The sequence below is a fragment of the Grammomys surdaster genome, unplaced genomic scaffold (genome assembly GCF_004785775.1).
Source record: "Grammomys surdaster isolate TR1022 unplaced genomic scaffold, NIH_TR_1.0 66, whole genome shotgun sequence".
NCBI lineage: Eukaryota > Metazoa > Chordata > Mammalia > Rodentia > Muridae > Grammomys > Grammomys surdaster.
In genome coordinates this window covers 2,545,208-2,560,926 of record NW_021604568.1, presented here as the reverse complement: position 1 = coordinate 2,560,926, position 15,719 = coordinate 2,545,208, and the positions used below count along the sequence as shown (strand labels likewise).

Genomic DNA, 15,719 nt, shown 5'->3' with positions numbered 1-15,719 from the left:
TCCCTCCCCTCCTCTCTCCCCCATTTTTTTCCTCTCCACGTGTTCTGGCTGGCCTCTTCTTTCTCTCCTCTCTTTCTGTCCTTCTCTGTCCCCTTTCTTTCTCTACCTCTACTCCCTTCCCCAGAGCCCCTTCCCAGATCTCAAATAAACTTTCTTTTATACTAGACCTGTCCTGTGGCTGACACCCCAGGAGAATGCCTCAGCATGGGCCCGCTAAAGCACCCGTGTTTTATACAACAGCACTATTAGTCGAGAAAAACCTTGTCAGGCTTTTGTCCCAGGTCAGGATGGTAAGGAGGAACTCAGGCATCTTGGAAGCTCACCAGCTGTATGATCTAGCTATGGCTCCTCCCCCTACCTGTCTTCCTCTTGCCTGACAGTTCAGATTGCAGCTCTCCACTTCCGGTGCCTTTCTCCCGCAGAGGAGTGACTCCTAAGAAGTGGACAGGTCCTCTGTTCAAGATAGGGCACAGGGATAACATGGAAGCACACTAGCTGAGGTGATTTACAGGCGTGAGCCCAAATCCTTGAGAATCTTCGAAAAATTGAAAAGGTGCCAAAAACAAAACTGTCCAGACCCTTCCGGCCAGCGAGACCAGCCTCAGTGGAGAGTGCAAGAGAGAACACAGCTCTCGGGGACCTAGGTGGCCTTTTCTGTTGTCCAAAGGCACTGGTATGGTTGTACTGAAAGACCGCTGTGGAGGCTCCCGCAACACGGAGCAGTGGCCACCTTGCAAGGTCCGGGTCTCTACGGCAAGCAGGAGTCAAGTCTGACTTGACAGTGCCCTTCCCACTGGGTAGGATCTCGGCCCCGCCCCCAGGCTGCTGCCCTTACTGAAAAGGGAGGCAAGAGGAAGGCGGGGCCTCTGCGTTGGCTCCTCCCCTTCCTCACACTCCTCTAGCCCTCTACTGGGGCAGGGAGAACCTAGTTAATTGTTCTCTCTTTGGTCCCCGCTCGCTGGAGTCCTGGAGGGGACACAGACTGCCAATCTTAGCCTACACGCCCCCTTCACAAGACTAGCTTGCGCAAACTCAGAGCCGCAGAAGCTCAGCCCCCGGGAAATAGTGGCCCAAGGCCAAGGCTGACACCGGACTGCAACTCCTAGCCCCTCCCCTTGCCTGTGCCTCTGGAAAGCTGACTGCAAGCAAATTGCTGGGGGCAGAAATGGCTGCCAGCGGCCGAGGTCTCATCAGGGCCTTGCACTCCTCTCCCTGCCCTGCTTGGAAACGAGCTCAGTCGGGAGGCAGCGGGCGCCTGAAGCCCGAGTACGATGCCGTGGTGATAGGAGCAGGTAAAGCTAAAGAAGGCAGAGCCAGAACTCAGGGAGGGAAGGCAGCGTCCTGCCCACGGGCCTCCAGGGAGCCTCGCTGCTGCCTCTGCTGTGTGCAAAACCTGGCCGGGAGTTCCAGTGAGCAGAGCCTGTGCTGAAAGTCCTCCATGGTCTGGGAGTCAGGATCCCTTGGTTCTGATTCCACTCTGGTGTACTGTGAGGTCTAGAACGGCTCTTGCCTTCAGGGTTTAAACCTCTCTATCCAGAATGACAAGAAGTGACTAAGTAAATGCAGGAGTTTCCCTGTATCTCCTGCAAAGTAAGTGAGTTCTTTCCAGGGCCGTATGCAGGAAGAAAAGACCCCGGGACTGTAGACAAATGAGATCTCACGCTGAGCCCTAAGTTCTGGTACCCTGAGTTCTGGTACCCATCTCACTTCTGAGATCATCAGTTGGAAGAGGAAGCCGGAGTTGTTTCATAAAGGGAAAAGGTAACCACAAAGGGTGCATCTCCATGGCTTCCCTCAGACTTAGATGCCTGCTATGTGGTCCTGCAACATCTTGCTGACTCTCAGGCTCACAGCACTGATGTCTGCTGGGAAATGGGCTGAGGCCTAGCCTAGGGCCAGGCTGCTCCACACCAGGGCCTTCCTGTGTACTCGGGTGACAAGTGCAGGAGAGCCACCACCATGGCTTGTTTTATGTTGTCATGACTGTGTGGCAAGCACTTGACTAAGCTATGTCCCCAGCCGCTAGGATACCCACTTTAAAAATATAAACGTTTTCTCTTAAGTCTTAGAAGCCAGACTTTTGGGGCCTGAAGGCATTTATTTCCTGCTGGGCGCTTACATAGATGATATAACAGGTTCATGCTTCTGTGAGATGCATCACACTGCTTTAAGTAAATATGGGCCTAGTTTGTCTTCTTCTTGTGTCTATTGAGAGCTACCCTCTCCCAGTTTGTGCACACATGAATGTTTATTATACACAGACTTGTTTATTATCGATACTAAAATAAAGATATATCTCACACAGTTTTTACAAACCAGATATACAGAGCTCTTGATTTAAATGCCAAGGTTTTTTTTTTTCCATTGAAAACACAGCCAACCCAACACTCCACTGTGAAAAGGATGGCAGCCCAAGTCAGCAAGCTCCATTTAAGGGCTGTCCCCTGCTGAGTGGGCATCGCCCTGTGGCCTGGGGATTAACAAGTCCTGCACCAGAAGGGGGACAGGCCAGCTGAAGCCACTGGAGAGCCAGTCAGGACTTGGGGACTGGACTTTGGGGGTTTTGTTCTTTGTCACTTGAAGGCTCTTTGTCATTCATTCATGGCTGAACTGAGACTAGTTGCCGAGGAAACTTTACTAGTTTTGCAAGATTGATGAGAAACCAATGAAAAGTCAGATGGCTACCACGTTTGTCACGGCCTTGCATGGGGCTTAGTGCTTCTCCGGACACTGCTAAGTCTCCTCCCTCAACACCACAAGGTTCCACATTATATATGAAGGATATATATTACATGCATATTACTCTCTGCCTCACATATGAAGAACTTCAAGGCAGCCACTGGTAGATGCCTCTCTGAGGGTCAAGCCAGGTGAAGTCCGAGCTGCCTGCTATGTGTATATTATGTGTATATTATGTGTATATTCAGAGAATAGCTTCTCCAACTGTAGGTTCACACCAAGGGCAGGACCAACAAGCAGTTTTTCCTAAACTTTCTCATGAAAAATTTATAACATTTTAAAAATAAAACCACATAGGTTTTCCCAACCTGAGGGTTATGATTCCGTTGAGGGTCGAATGACCCTTTCACAGGGGTCACATATCAGCTATCCTGCATATCAGATATTTACACTATGATTCATAACAGCAGCAAAAGTACAGTTAAGAAGTAGCAACAAAAATAATTTCATGGTTGGGGGTCACCACAACATGAGGAGCTGTATGAAAGAATCTCAGCATTAGGAAGGCAGCGAGCCACTGTATGACATAGGTCATCATATAAACTCACCACAGGATGGGTTACTGCTAGGCCGTGGAGCTTTGGTCCTGTGAAACATTTGTTAGTCAGGCGTATGCTAGGTCACGGTGTAAAGTACATTTATTCTTGTGAATAGTGAGCAAAGGGCTTGAGAAATCCAGTTTCAGAGACTCCATTAATGGCTGAGAAGTTGGCTCAGTGACCTCTAAAACTCTGAACGTCTCCATGTGGGAAATTTAAAACAAAAGCAACTCAGCCATGGAGAAATCCATCACAGGGGTCATGGCTGCTCCCTGCTTGTAGACATTTGTCAGATAAGAGTTGAGCATTTGATTTGAGCCCACACTGGGTCCAGGTGGGTGCTGAGAGATCACAGTCGTCTACGGACATCTGAAAGATAAGAGTGGCATCTGTCACTAACAAGAAAAACGACCAGGGGCCCCAAAGCTGGCTGACACCCTCATGGCCTATTCTTTGCCTGTGAATGATTCTCCACCAACAGCTGACCTGTCTCCATGAGCAAGGCACAGCCTGAGGCCTGTGCACTCAGTGTAGCCCTGAAGCTGCTTGCACAGAAATCACTGGGAAATTGTAAGAGATCGGGTTCCAACACAACACCCAAAACCTGCAGGACAGAGCCTGCCTCGTTACTGGTGCACACCAACCTGCAGGACAGAGTCTGCCTCGTTACTGGTGCACACACACACACACACACACACACACACACACACATACCTTGAAGCCCTATGAGTTACTCTTCTCATTTTTAAAGTTCTGAACTATTCCTATGTCCTTGTTGGAGCACTGGGGACTGACAGAGACACTATTGTGCCTGGTTCCAGTCACCTTGGGTCAAACAAGCTGTGTGACAGCAGCTGCCACCGTGAATGGCTCTCTGCCCCTGCCCACACATACCTTTGAAAGCCTCCCCAGTCATGTAAACCCAGACCATGATACTACCATACTGACTCCCTCTGAAGTCAGAAGTCCAGTACCTTCTCCCTGACCTTGAAGCAAGGAACAGAGCTTCTTCCAAGCCAAGGCCAACAAACACGGAGTAGCTTCCTGACTCCTCCTGAGATGCCGAATCCAAATGAAGGACAGAGGAGAAGATACCTGGGCTCTGGGGTTAGAAATGGGGAATCAACGCTTAAAGAACATGTATTTAGTAACACTTTTCTCTCTTGTCTCATTGCAGGACACAACGGGCTGGTGGCTGTGAGTACCTCTTTGGTCTTACTTCAGTGCCCCCTGAGCAAGTGGCTTCCTTCAGCAAAGGGGAGGGATTTAAAAAAGCAAGCAGGACAGAGGCCATGGGAACAAAGGAAAGGGCGGTCTGTCCATGCATCTAGTGTTGATCCAGGGCCAGGTAGAGGGGACATCATGGACTACTTCCTTGTCTTTTCCCCAAGCCATGTGGTTGTCATGGCCTGTGGGAGGGTCTGAGGCTTAGACTATGTCACTCACTGGCAAGGGGCACAAGTTTGAACCTGGAGTGGGAAGGGTCCCTCAACTCAAGGCAGTTTGTGATCCCCAAGGAAGAAACTGTTGGAAAGAACCTAATACAGAGTCTAATAAAGAAGGCTTTGCTCCAGATTATATATTATTAGCATATGAAGACGACTTGGGAATCTCAAAGCTCGCCTGGAGTGGAGGGGAGTGCTCGGTACTCTGGAGATGGTCAGAGACGCCCTTTGTGCACAGACACCACTGTGCAGTGGACCTGCTCAGTGCTTGCCCCATTCCCATGGTCTCAGAGCAGCCTGCTCGCAGATGTCCTTCTATGAAGTCGTTTCTGTCTCTCAAGAGAGCAGCATGGCTTCCCTCTGTGTGCCAGGCCAGCTTACCAGGGTTGTTCTTGTTTGTTCTCAATACAGTATATCTGGAGACTAGATTCCCAACTCCTCTGCTCAGAGCTCTGGGAGCCTGAGGCAAGCTGTTACCCTCACTGAACCTCAGTTTCCCATCTGTGAAGTAGAGGATAGCACAACAACTATTCCTAGCATGGTAGGCTAGTGACACCACATACAGTAGTTACCAAGTGAACTTTGCAAAAGATGACTTAGGAATTTCACCATCTTTATTGCCACATAAATATCAGTGATACAAAGACACACATGTGTGCGTGCATGCGTGCGCGCATGCGTGCGCATTCTCTCTCTCTCTCTCTCTCTCTCTCTCTCTGCAGCTGCAGGGCTGTAGACCTAAACTAGCTTAATTTAATTTCCCACTAAGTGCCAGAGAAACCCTGTATCAGTCATTTCCCTCAAATAAAGTTTTGCTAAAGCCACAGAGACCCTTTATTGCATGGGCCACAGGTGTCAAGGCGTACTCAATAAAGCATATTTTAAGTACTCACTAGAGAGCGGCTAAGGCAGCAGTTCTCAACGTGTGGATGGTGACCCTTTTGGGGGTCACATATCAGATATCGTGCGTATTAGATATTTACATTATAGTTCATAACAGTAGCAGAATTACAATTATGAAGTAGCAATGAAATAACTTTACGGTTGGGGTCACCACAACACGAGGAACTGTATTAAAGGACAGCAGCATTAGGAAGGTTGAGAACCGCTGAGCTAAGGTAACCCTCACCAGCCCTGTGACGCTTCGGAAGTCAGAACTGTAGTCATTAGCCCTGCCTTTACATGTGAGGGAACTGAGGCATGTGGACCAGCAGGAACCAGATGAGGAAGAGAAACTGAACCTGGAGACCCTGTCCTGCTGTCCTCAGCCCCACCATACTTCCTTTGATGTGTCCCAGTGAATGTACAGGGCTTGCTGGGGGGAAGAAAAGGGACATCCAGGGCAAAGTAGACACAATGCAGTATGTGTCCCCCAGGCCTCCCCTAAAGGAAGAAAAACCATCTTCAGCTGGGTAGTTGAGGGGCAGATGTAGGCACACCAGGTCTGAGAGGGCATGTAGACATCGCAACCAAGGGTTTGGTGCAGGCCCTGCAGGGAGGCTCCATGGTCAATCTCAAGGGATCAAGAAAAGACCCTGTGTCCTCCCAGGCAGCGTACCTCCAGAGACTGGGGGTGAACACCGCGGTCTTTGAGAGGCGTCATGTGATTGGGGGTGCAGCTGTCACTGAGGAGATCATTCCTGGTGAGCCCTGAAAAGGGAGTGGGAGGGGGAGGCAGGGGTGATTGGAGGTGACTGGTTCTTCTGATTTGGTTCCAGGATTCAAGTTCTCCCGAGCATCCTATCTCCTGAGCCTACTGAGGCCACAGATTTACACAGACCTGGAGCTGAAGGTAGATTGCCTGGCGGTTGGTAGAGGGTGGCGCTGATTCCTTCTTCCTGGCCAGGGAGGGAGGCATCGTGTCCACGCCCCAGGCAGCTTCCTGCTTGAGGTCTTTCTTCTCTTCCAAGCTCTGTCTAATCCACACCTGTTCCTCTGCATGCCATAGCTTGATGTTGTCTCAGCCACCCTGTGCTTTAAGAGCTGGTAGGTCTCAAATAAGAGACAGGTCTCTTGAAAGATGAGGGTTGTTGTTGTTGTTGTTGCTGCTGCTGCTTTACCATCAGACTTCAGTCTGCACACCAGCACCTGGCTGATGCCCTGGGCAGGGGCTGCCAACCCCTCTCTAGCTCCTTTGCCTCCTAGTATCTTATCTGGTCTTCATAAAGTGCCCACATGCAGCCTCGGGCACTCAGGTTTATGAAGCTGCCCTTGTTAAACTTTGGCATCTGCCACCATTAATAATGTGAGCAGGAAACTGTGCCACTGTGGGCAGAGTCCATTCGTGGTCTCAAAGATAAAAGAATCTTAAAACAGACACAGAAAGAAACTCAGAAGCAATGTATTCAAGTCAGAGGGAGATGGCCCTGAACATGATGTACGTGGAGATCTTGGCTAAAAAGAGACTCCCCCCTCCCCCTTCACCCAGTTCAGACTTTCATAGAGGACTCCCTGAGACATTTGTCTCAGAGGACTGGGGCCTCTTCTGGGATCTGGGCCATCTGGAAGGATCCTTTCCCTGCCTTTTGTCCTTCTCTCCTGTCTACTCACCTTTGCCCACTGGCAGGCCCTCCTCCTCCTCCTCCTCTTCCTCCTCTTCCTCCTCCTCTCCCCTCCTCCCCCCCCTCCTCCTCCTCCTCCTCCTTCTCCTCAACTCAACCATCTCAGTCCTGAGGCCAACTTGGCTGTCTCCCATCTTGGAAGAAAAGAAGCAGTGGAGCCCTCTTTCCTGCATAAGTCCTGCATGAGACGAAGAGAACACGCAGGCACTGTTTAGAAAGTGTTTTGCTCTAATATAGTGGTTCTCAACCTGAGGGTCCAGACCGCTTCAGCAAACCTCTATCTCCAAAAATATTTACATTACAATTCATAACAGTAGCAACATTGCAGTTTTGAAGTAGCAACAAAAATGATTTTATGGTTTCAGGTCATCACAACAGGAGGGACTGTATGAAAGGGTTGCTTTGGGAAGAATGAGAACCACTGTCATAGAATCAAGTACCAGAGTCTATGAACCAGGTGATAACAGAAGCCCAAATGAAGAAATTATGAGAGAAAGAGAGAGAGAGAGAGAGAGAGAGAGAGAGAGAGAGAGAGAGATGAACTGAATAGAACTCAGCCAAAGCCTGGGGTTATATGGTCCAGAGTCTTCAGTCTGTATCATACTATAGCTATAGGAATTTGTATTAATAAGAGTTACAGTTTATGGTGGCAGATCTGGGGAGGGGCAGAGGCAGCCTCACCCGTCCCTGGGGGATCTTCTAGGTCTCTTCCATCCAGGCTCCTCCCACTCCTGCTTTACCGAGGAATGACCTAGGTACTACTGGGGAAATGGGGATTCCCAAACCTTGCTCAGAAGCCTGTTTTCATAGCTGTGTGACCCAGCGCAGCCTTACATAGCATTTCCTCTGGGCTGGGATGCTTCTGGTCTTCCTGTCCCTCTGCACCTGGGATGGCTGTACGTGCTGAGACTGGGGTAAGCAGAGGGAGGCTCTGCTTCTGTTTGTGTAACTCAAGGCTAACTGTGCACCCTGAACAACCCCAGTTTAACATTGTCTTCCTCTTCCTCCTTCTCCTAATTTAAAAGTCGGGAATGACAAAGGAACCATTTAGAAGTTCTAGCATCAATTTTTAAAAATTGCCCATGTTCAAGTAGTTACATTTGAAATAACTCAGCGTCCTCTGGGCTGCTTATCAACTAGTTTACTCACTCTGTGTTCCCTGAGTACCTGCTTTGCACCAGGCCCAGAACAAGCCTGGGGACAGTTACAGTGGGGAATCTGAGACACAGTAAGGGAACGGTAAGTGGAGACAGGTGACAGAAAGAAAAACCAGAAGACAGTGTGATAGGAAGGAGTGAAGTTCCTGGTGACAGGAACTCCTTGAAGGGATGACTCATGAACTGATGTGATCTAGCCATGTGTACATCTGAGAGAGAGGAAGAGAGAGAGAGAGAGAGAGAGAGAGAGAGAGAGAGAGAGAGAGAGAACGCCCGCGCTCTGGTCAGAGGAAAATGGAAGTAAGCAGGCCAAAGCAAGTATGAGCAGAAAGCTCCCTGTGGCCAGAGCCTCCCACTACAGAGGGTGCAGGTGCGTGGAATCGGCAGAGGCAGCTCACGCTAGGACTGCATTTCATCCAGGAACAGTGAGAAGCCAGGAGAGGTGTCCAGTCAGGAAGCAGAAGTTTATAGAAGATTAGTCCCCTGGCCATGTTGGAGATGGCGTGGAAGGCCAGATACCAGAGGCAGCTGCTCAGTGGACCACAAGATGGCAGTCTGTGCCGAGGGCACGGGGCTGGGGAGGCGCGTACACTTTGTACAGGGCTGATTTAGCAATATGAGAGATGTCAGTGGTGAGGCAAAGGGAGGAGCTGAGGATAGCCCCTGCAGTTGAACAGTTTGTCATATTAGGAGGAACCAAGGCAGGGGCTGGAGAGCTATCTCCACACTTTAGTTAAGAGCACTTCCTGCTCTTGAAGAGGTCTTGGCTTCAAGTCTCAGCACCCACATGACTGCTCACCCCAATTTGTAACTCTGTTTTCAGAGCTTCTGATGCGATCTTCTGACATCCATAGGAACCTGGCACATGATGTGTCACACATGCACAGGCACACGAACGAACACACATACGCACATGCATACACACATATACACATACATGTACACACACGTTGCACATCTCTCTCTCTCTCTCTCTCTCTCTCTCTCTCTCTCTCTCTCTCTCTTTCACACACACACACACACACACACAGGCAAAATACCTCTATACATAAAATTAAATTTAAAAAATAGGGCCCAAGGTAGAAGGTTCTCCAACCTGTAATAAAGGTTTCTCAACTTTAATGTTTTAAAATAAGCCAGAAGTTCCCCAGGCCAGTCCCTACCCACATTTGGATTCTGCTCTGTGAACTCTGTGCCCCGGTGATGGTGTATGCTGGAATGTCTCTGGTTTGGGCGGCTCCTGGAATGTTGGTGAGGTCCTCTTTCCACGTGCTTCCCTACCACATGTAGTGACTGTGCCATGCCGGTGTGAGGGATGCACCAGCGGCAAAGCAGACAATGTCCCCACCTCAAGGAGATGGAGGCAAAATGTACATATAATTAACCATGTGGGGACAAGGGCTTTGTTCTTCTCTGGATGAAGAACAGACAGCAGGCCAGTGTGGTCGGTGCTGGGTGGGGCTTGCTGATAAGCATCTGAGCAGAGACATACAGTGAGGGAGCAGGCCATGGATCTGGACAAAGAAATGTCCAGAAAGTGTCCAGCTGATGTCAGCTCAGTCTCTGTTGTGTTGCTGGCCCTTTGGAGGAGTCAATGTGTGGTGAAGAGGCTCTGGAGAAGCAAAGCTAGCTTTAAATGTATGAAGGAGACATCCACTTAAAGTCAGTAATGAAGGAGATTGCCATGCAAATAATATAAAAATTAAATGACTAATTTATCCACCTTTTACGTATGCATTTTCACATAACTGTTGCTTTGGTGTTTATTTTTAAAGTCCGCTTACTGCCTTCTGAAGCAATGGAAGACAGCTATAGACATCTGTCTCCAGGCCTGGGAGTCTCAGAGCTGTGGCTTTGAAATACAGATTGCCTTCTAAAGTGATGTGGGTACAAATTACTCAACTCTTTGAACTTATGTGGCACTCTAGACTTGTAGTATAGTAGTAACCGTGGAGAACCATTTCTGATGAAGTAATTATAGGGTGGACGGGTGAGGACGTGTTACGATACTGGGATGCTTGGTGTGGCATTGCGTGTCTTGGTTTTATTGGGTTATTTATAATCTCTGTTAAAAGGACAGGAACCAGGTCTGTACACCTCGGGACCAGAGACAAACATACCTAACTGGTCCCACAAACGGAAATGGAGAAAGGTCGAGAGCAGAAACACAGATCCCTAAAATGTCTGTGCTTTGTGTGTTCTGCAGAAACATGGGCTGAAACTTCATCTGAGAAATCCCTACTCCTTCACCCCCATGCTGGAAGAGGGGTCACTGAGCAAGCTGCCCAGGTCCCTTCTGCTGGGCACAGACATGGCTGAAAACCAGAAGCAAATCTCTCAGTTTTCACGGAAGGATGCTCAGGTAGGGAAGGTGAACAGAGACTGACATCTCCCCTCAGCAGCCCAGAGCAGGCTCTTGAGATGAAGTAGATGGCAAGGCTGTAGCTGAGCAGGCCGCTTTCTCTGGACAGCTCTGCCCATGTTAGCCTTGGACGTTAGGTACTCTGACCAGGATTGGTGGACAGTGCTTAAAAGCAGTAGACACTGGGACTCCTGGAGCTGCTGGTGTTCTGAGGCTGCTGGCCAGGCGGTCTCTGCATGCTGAGTTTCATAACGGAATCCCTGGAATGCATTACCCCTCTGCTTTTGCTCAGAACCCCACATGTTACCCATCCCAAAGCCCACAAAAGACCACAAGAAGAACTTAGGGCAGGAAAATGTTCTTTCAGTTTGACATCAATCCATGACAACCAAAGCAAGAAAGCGTCTGTGGTGGTGTGCAAATCTGCTTCCCAGAACACACATCATATGGAGAATGCCTGCTGCTTCCTGCAGATCTAGTGCAGGAACACGTTTACTGGTTTCGTCCAGATGAATCAACGGGTGACGTAATGGGCTTGGTATGGCGGGTTCTGCAGTTGAGGAAATATTCTAAAATGGCTGTTCTTGTACCAGCCTGGATGCCAGCTGTAGGAGTACCACCAAATCCTATCTCAGTGGAGGCATGCTTATAAAGAAAACCTAGGTTTATGCACTCAGTGCACTTGCTTTCTGGTGTGCTAATCTAGCACTGGGCAAAGACTGGACAGCCACAGGTCTGGACAACCACAGGCCTGGACAGCCACAGGCCTGGACAGCCATAGGCCTGAACAGCCACAGGCCTGGACAGTCACAGGCCTGCAGCACTCTCCCCTTTACCCAGGGCATCCTAAGCCTGGCCGTGATAGCTGCTATTCTCGTAGCTGTGACAGAGAATAAACTAGGAGCTTAGAGGTAGAAGGACTTATTTGGTTTGTTGTTTAAGAGGGAACGGTTCGTGGTGGCAGGAAGGCATGAATGGAGCAGCTTGGCTGTGGCAGCAGGCATGGGTCAGGTGCTGGTCATTTCTCTTCGGCTGTTAGGAACAGAGAGCTCTGTGGAAGCAGAGCCAGCCTGTATCCCTCAGAGCTTTCCGGCAAGCCCTACATCCTGCCGAACAGCTCCCAGGTCTCAGAGGTTCTTTAGCCTCTCCCAAACAGCATCACCTCATCCCAAACTGTTCCAATAGCTGTGCCTGTGGGACACTCCAATGGAGATCATAGCGCTGACTGATGATTGGAACTGTTCTCTCACCTCCCACCCCCTCAGCGTCATGAGCATCTGATGTAGTGTCCCCTCGTCCCAGTGCCTGTGGCCCTACTTGCTAGTGACCACACAGTAGGAAGAATGGGCCCATTTCCCATGGGACCTGAAGACCTAAGTCAATGCTTTTGTGCTTGAAAGCTGTCATTTTGCATGCCTGGTCTAGGCAAAAAACAAAAACAAAACAAAAAAAAAAACAAAAAAAAAACTTTATTATTAGAGATAATAAAAATTTAAAAGTTCTTTACTACAGAACGGTATGTAATACCACAATTTCCTGGCTTTATCCATATATAGCTGGGCCGAAATTCCAATGTCCCAGCATAAGAATCAATAAGAACTTCTCGTGTTAGCAACTTCCATCGGTGTTCCTATCACCCAGCCTGCATGAGGAGGGCAGAGTCTGGAATACGGCTGTGGACCTCTCTGCTGGGGGGTGGGCTGCTGGGTGAGAAGAAATAGGCTTCGGTGGCTACATGGGACGAGGCAGCGTGTCAGTCTGAGAGACCAAACGAGAGTGGTCAGCATGCTGGGAAGAGATCTGCCTTCCACCAGTCATGAACAGAAGACATAGAATTTCTGAACGGTTTTTATCACAGGGCCTATACGCTCAGACACGTGACTGTTTGGGTGGCTAGTGTTGGTCCATGCTGACCTTTGGCTCCACCCTTCGCATGTGATGTACATACCTGGAGATGAAAGACCAGAGCAGAGCCAAGCTGAGCCACAGCTGGGGATGTGGTCCAAGGAGCCACCAGGGCTGCGCTACGGGGGATGGCAGCCATCTGGGTGTGTGGCACAGAGGACCAGGCACGAGGACAGTATCCTGTGGGATTCTGGGCTGTGGCATGCTAACGTGTAAGCTCTGTTGCAGGCCTTTCCCAGATACGAGGAGTTCATGAAACGTTTGGTGCTAGCCATTGACCCCCTGCTGGATGCAGCTCCAGTGGACATAGCAGCCTTCCAACATGGCTCTCTGCTGCAGAGGCTCAGGGCACTGTCCACCCTGAGGCCCCTGCTGAAGGCAGGTAAGTCTAAAGTAGAAGAATCAGGGTGTGGGGAGTGACCTTCGTGGAAACAAACCTGCTTTCTGGATTTCTAGACGTAAGCCCAAGCTCTAGCGCAGCCACCACATGTAGTCAGCTAATAGGCCATTGGCCACAGAGGCTGCCAGACACTCCCCTGGAGAGTTTCAGCCTATGCTACCCTAAAAACAGAGCCCAAGACCAAGGGTTGTGATTACTTAGAAGGATGACCCCAAGGCAACCAAAACGGGGATTGAGGAGGAAACTGCAGAGTACATTAGCTACCACTAATGTAATGTGTCAGTGCTGTAAAATACCACGGTGACCAAGTGACTTAAGGAGGGAAGCGTTTATTTTAACATAAGGTTTCAGAGGGTTAGAGTCCATAATGGCAAAGACAGCGTGGCAGCAGGCAGCTGGAGCCTGAAGCTCGCTGACCAGAGTCCGTCCACATGCAGGAACTAGAGGCTGCAAACTGAAAGGAGACAGGGTCTGTAAACTCCCAAAGCCCACTTGCAGTGACGCACTTCCTCCAGCAGGGGTCCACCTCTTAAAGGTTCCATAAGCCCTCCACCAAACAACGCCAACAACTGGGGACACAACGAGCCTGACAGCCTGACAGGACACATGAGCCTGACAGGGGGATAGCTTATGCCAACCGCCGCCCAGAGGGAATACCAGTACCAGGGTGTGTGTTGGTACTGGCCATGGGGTGGTGGGAGATGAGACACTGGCCCTGATGAGGCTCTGAGATATGAACTCACAGGAGGTATGTGGGCCCTTAAGATCAATTCCAAGAGAAGGAAGGGCCCCTGTCCCCAACTGGTCAGGGGTTCTCTCCTGAGACAGTGACTTCTGGGCATGCATCTTTAGATGAACTGACGTGGTGCCAGAGAAGTGCAGAGAAGAAAGGGTACATCCTACTGGAGCCTTCACTTGAGGCTATAGGAATTCAATATGTGAAGTGGATCAAAGCCTGCGTGAAGCGCCTTGCCACAGCTACAGCTAGATCAGGATATAAGATCCAGAAAAACTTGAAGCTCTGCCTCCTCAATGAGGAAGAATACTAAATTTAGACTCAAAAAATAGTAAAAGGTCTGTGTTCAATTAGTGAGGTCTTCCGAGGGTTTAAGATAGAAGCCTGATCAAATCCGCTGCTATTTTCTACAACCCTTTGGGTACAAAGACAAATTCTCATATCCTATAAAAATACTGAATCAGTTAGCTATGGTCACAAGAAAAAGAAACCCCACAAAACTCCTTTGGCATCTAAAAGCCAGCACTCATTTTCCCGGTTGTTTGTAGTCAGCTGATGCTGGCAGGATCAGCAGGTCCAGTCGGGCTTGTGCACATGCTTGTGGCTGAGGATAACCAGTGTGGTGCCCTCTCTACTCTCAGTGTCTTGTCCTACGCGTGGAACTGCCATGCTACGCTGGCATGGACCTCTCACGTCCGTGGAGATGCTCAGGGGGCAGGTTCCGCTGCCCGGGCCAGTTACAAGTCTCCATTTGTGACACATTTATAAATATTCCATTACTAGTGAGATGCAAGGATAAGCCTAGAGTCCAGGTCAGAGCAGGTCTGCCAGCTATGCTGGATGGTTACTGTGTCTGGAAACGGAGACAGCAAGTCAACTTTGTCGCCACTACCAAAAGCAGACACTCCCTTTCAGATTACCAGTCCCGGGAGCCTCATGCAATAATAATATCAATTGTTATAAATTCATTATGTTAATATTTATTAAGCAAGTACTGTTGACAACTGCAAAGGTATACAGAGCGGTCACAGTGGCCAAAAACCATGAACCCGGTCCTTTCGCTAAAATATAACTAGTGCCCACAAAACTACACATCTTTTCTATGACATTTAATCCTTACAATAGCATATAAAACGCATCCCCCATCTTACAAAGAAACAGTCTCGGAGCTGAATGTGTTTAAAAGGGGGCCCAGACCCTTGTAAGCACACACTGCCCTTGAGTGTCACACCATTGCCACCAAGTCTGCCTCTTCCTGTTCTTTCCTAGGAATAGAACAGTCTCCTCAAAGCCTGTCTCACTTGATGTTTGCACTACTCTTCCAGGACGCACCCTAGGAGCCCAGCTCCCCCAGTACTACGAGGTCCTAACAGCCCCCATTTCCAAGGTGAGTGCGGCCAGATGGTGGCCTAGGGAATCTTTCCTGCCACCCAGGCCCTTGAGCCTGTCTGGGGCTTTGCTCTTCAGGTGCTGGACCAATGGTTTGAGTCTGAGCCTCTAAAGGCAACTCTGGCAACAGACGCTGTGATTGGAGCAATGACAAGTCCTTACACTCCGGGGAGTGGGTGAGTAGGAACCAGGGGGACGCCTCTGAAGGAGAGCATACTTCCTAATGAAAGAAGCTCGCGGACTGCCATCTTCTGAGCTTCTCTAGCACACGGCCATGAAGATCAGCATATCATGCATGTAGAATAAACTCCCCAAGAGTCACATCTGAAAACCAGAGTTCAGTGTCCTGCCAGAGTCACATGGATAGTAAGAGGCAGATCTGACTTCTAGCACATGCTGTCTGAACCCCAGAATTCCTTCTTAGCTGCTCTTCTCCATGGGTCTTCAGACAAAGCCTCTTCCTGCTCTCAGTATCTTCTGTCCTCC

At 49.5% G+C, this 15,719-nt stretch overlaps 1 protein-coding gene across 2 annotated transcripts in view; it reads left to right on the top strand.

Annotated features, from left to right (window-relative positions):
- Nucleotides 1-1,157: 1,157 nt before the first annotated feature.
- Nucleotides 1,158-15,719, top strand: part of Pyroxd2 (pyridine nucleotide-disulphide oxidoreductase domain 2) — a 25,152-nt gene continuing 10,590 nt past the window's right edge. For both annotated transcript variants that reach the window (XM_028775355.1, XM_028775348.1), the window contains exons 1-8: nt 1,158-1,292; nt 4,456-4,475; nt 6,273-6,366; nt 6,442-6,515; nt 10,648-10,803; nt 12,937-13,090; nt 15,170-15,231; nt 15,312-15,409. In XM_028775355.1, coding sequence (XP_028631188.1) covers nt 1,166-1,292; nt 4,456-4,475; nt 6,273-6,366; nt 6,442-6,515; nt 10,648-10,803; nt 12,937-13,090; nt 15,170-15,231; nt 15,312-15,409 — 785 coding nt within the window. In that variant the 5' untranslated portion in view covers nt 1,158-1,165. The remainder of the gene's footprint in view (nt 1,293-4,455; nt 4,476-6,272; nt 6,367-6,441; nt 6,516-10,647; nt 10,804-12,936; nt 13,091-15,169; nt 15,232-15,311; nt 15,410-15,719) is intronic.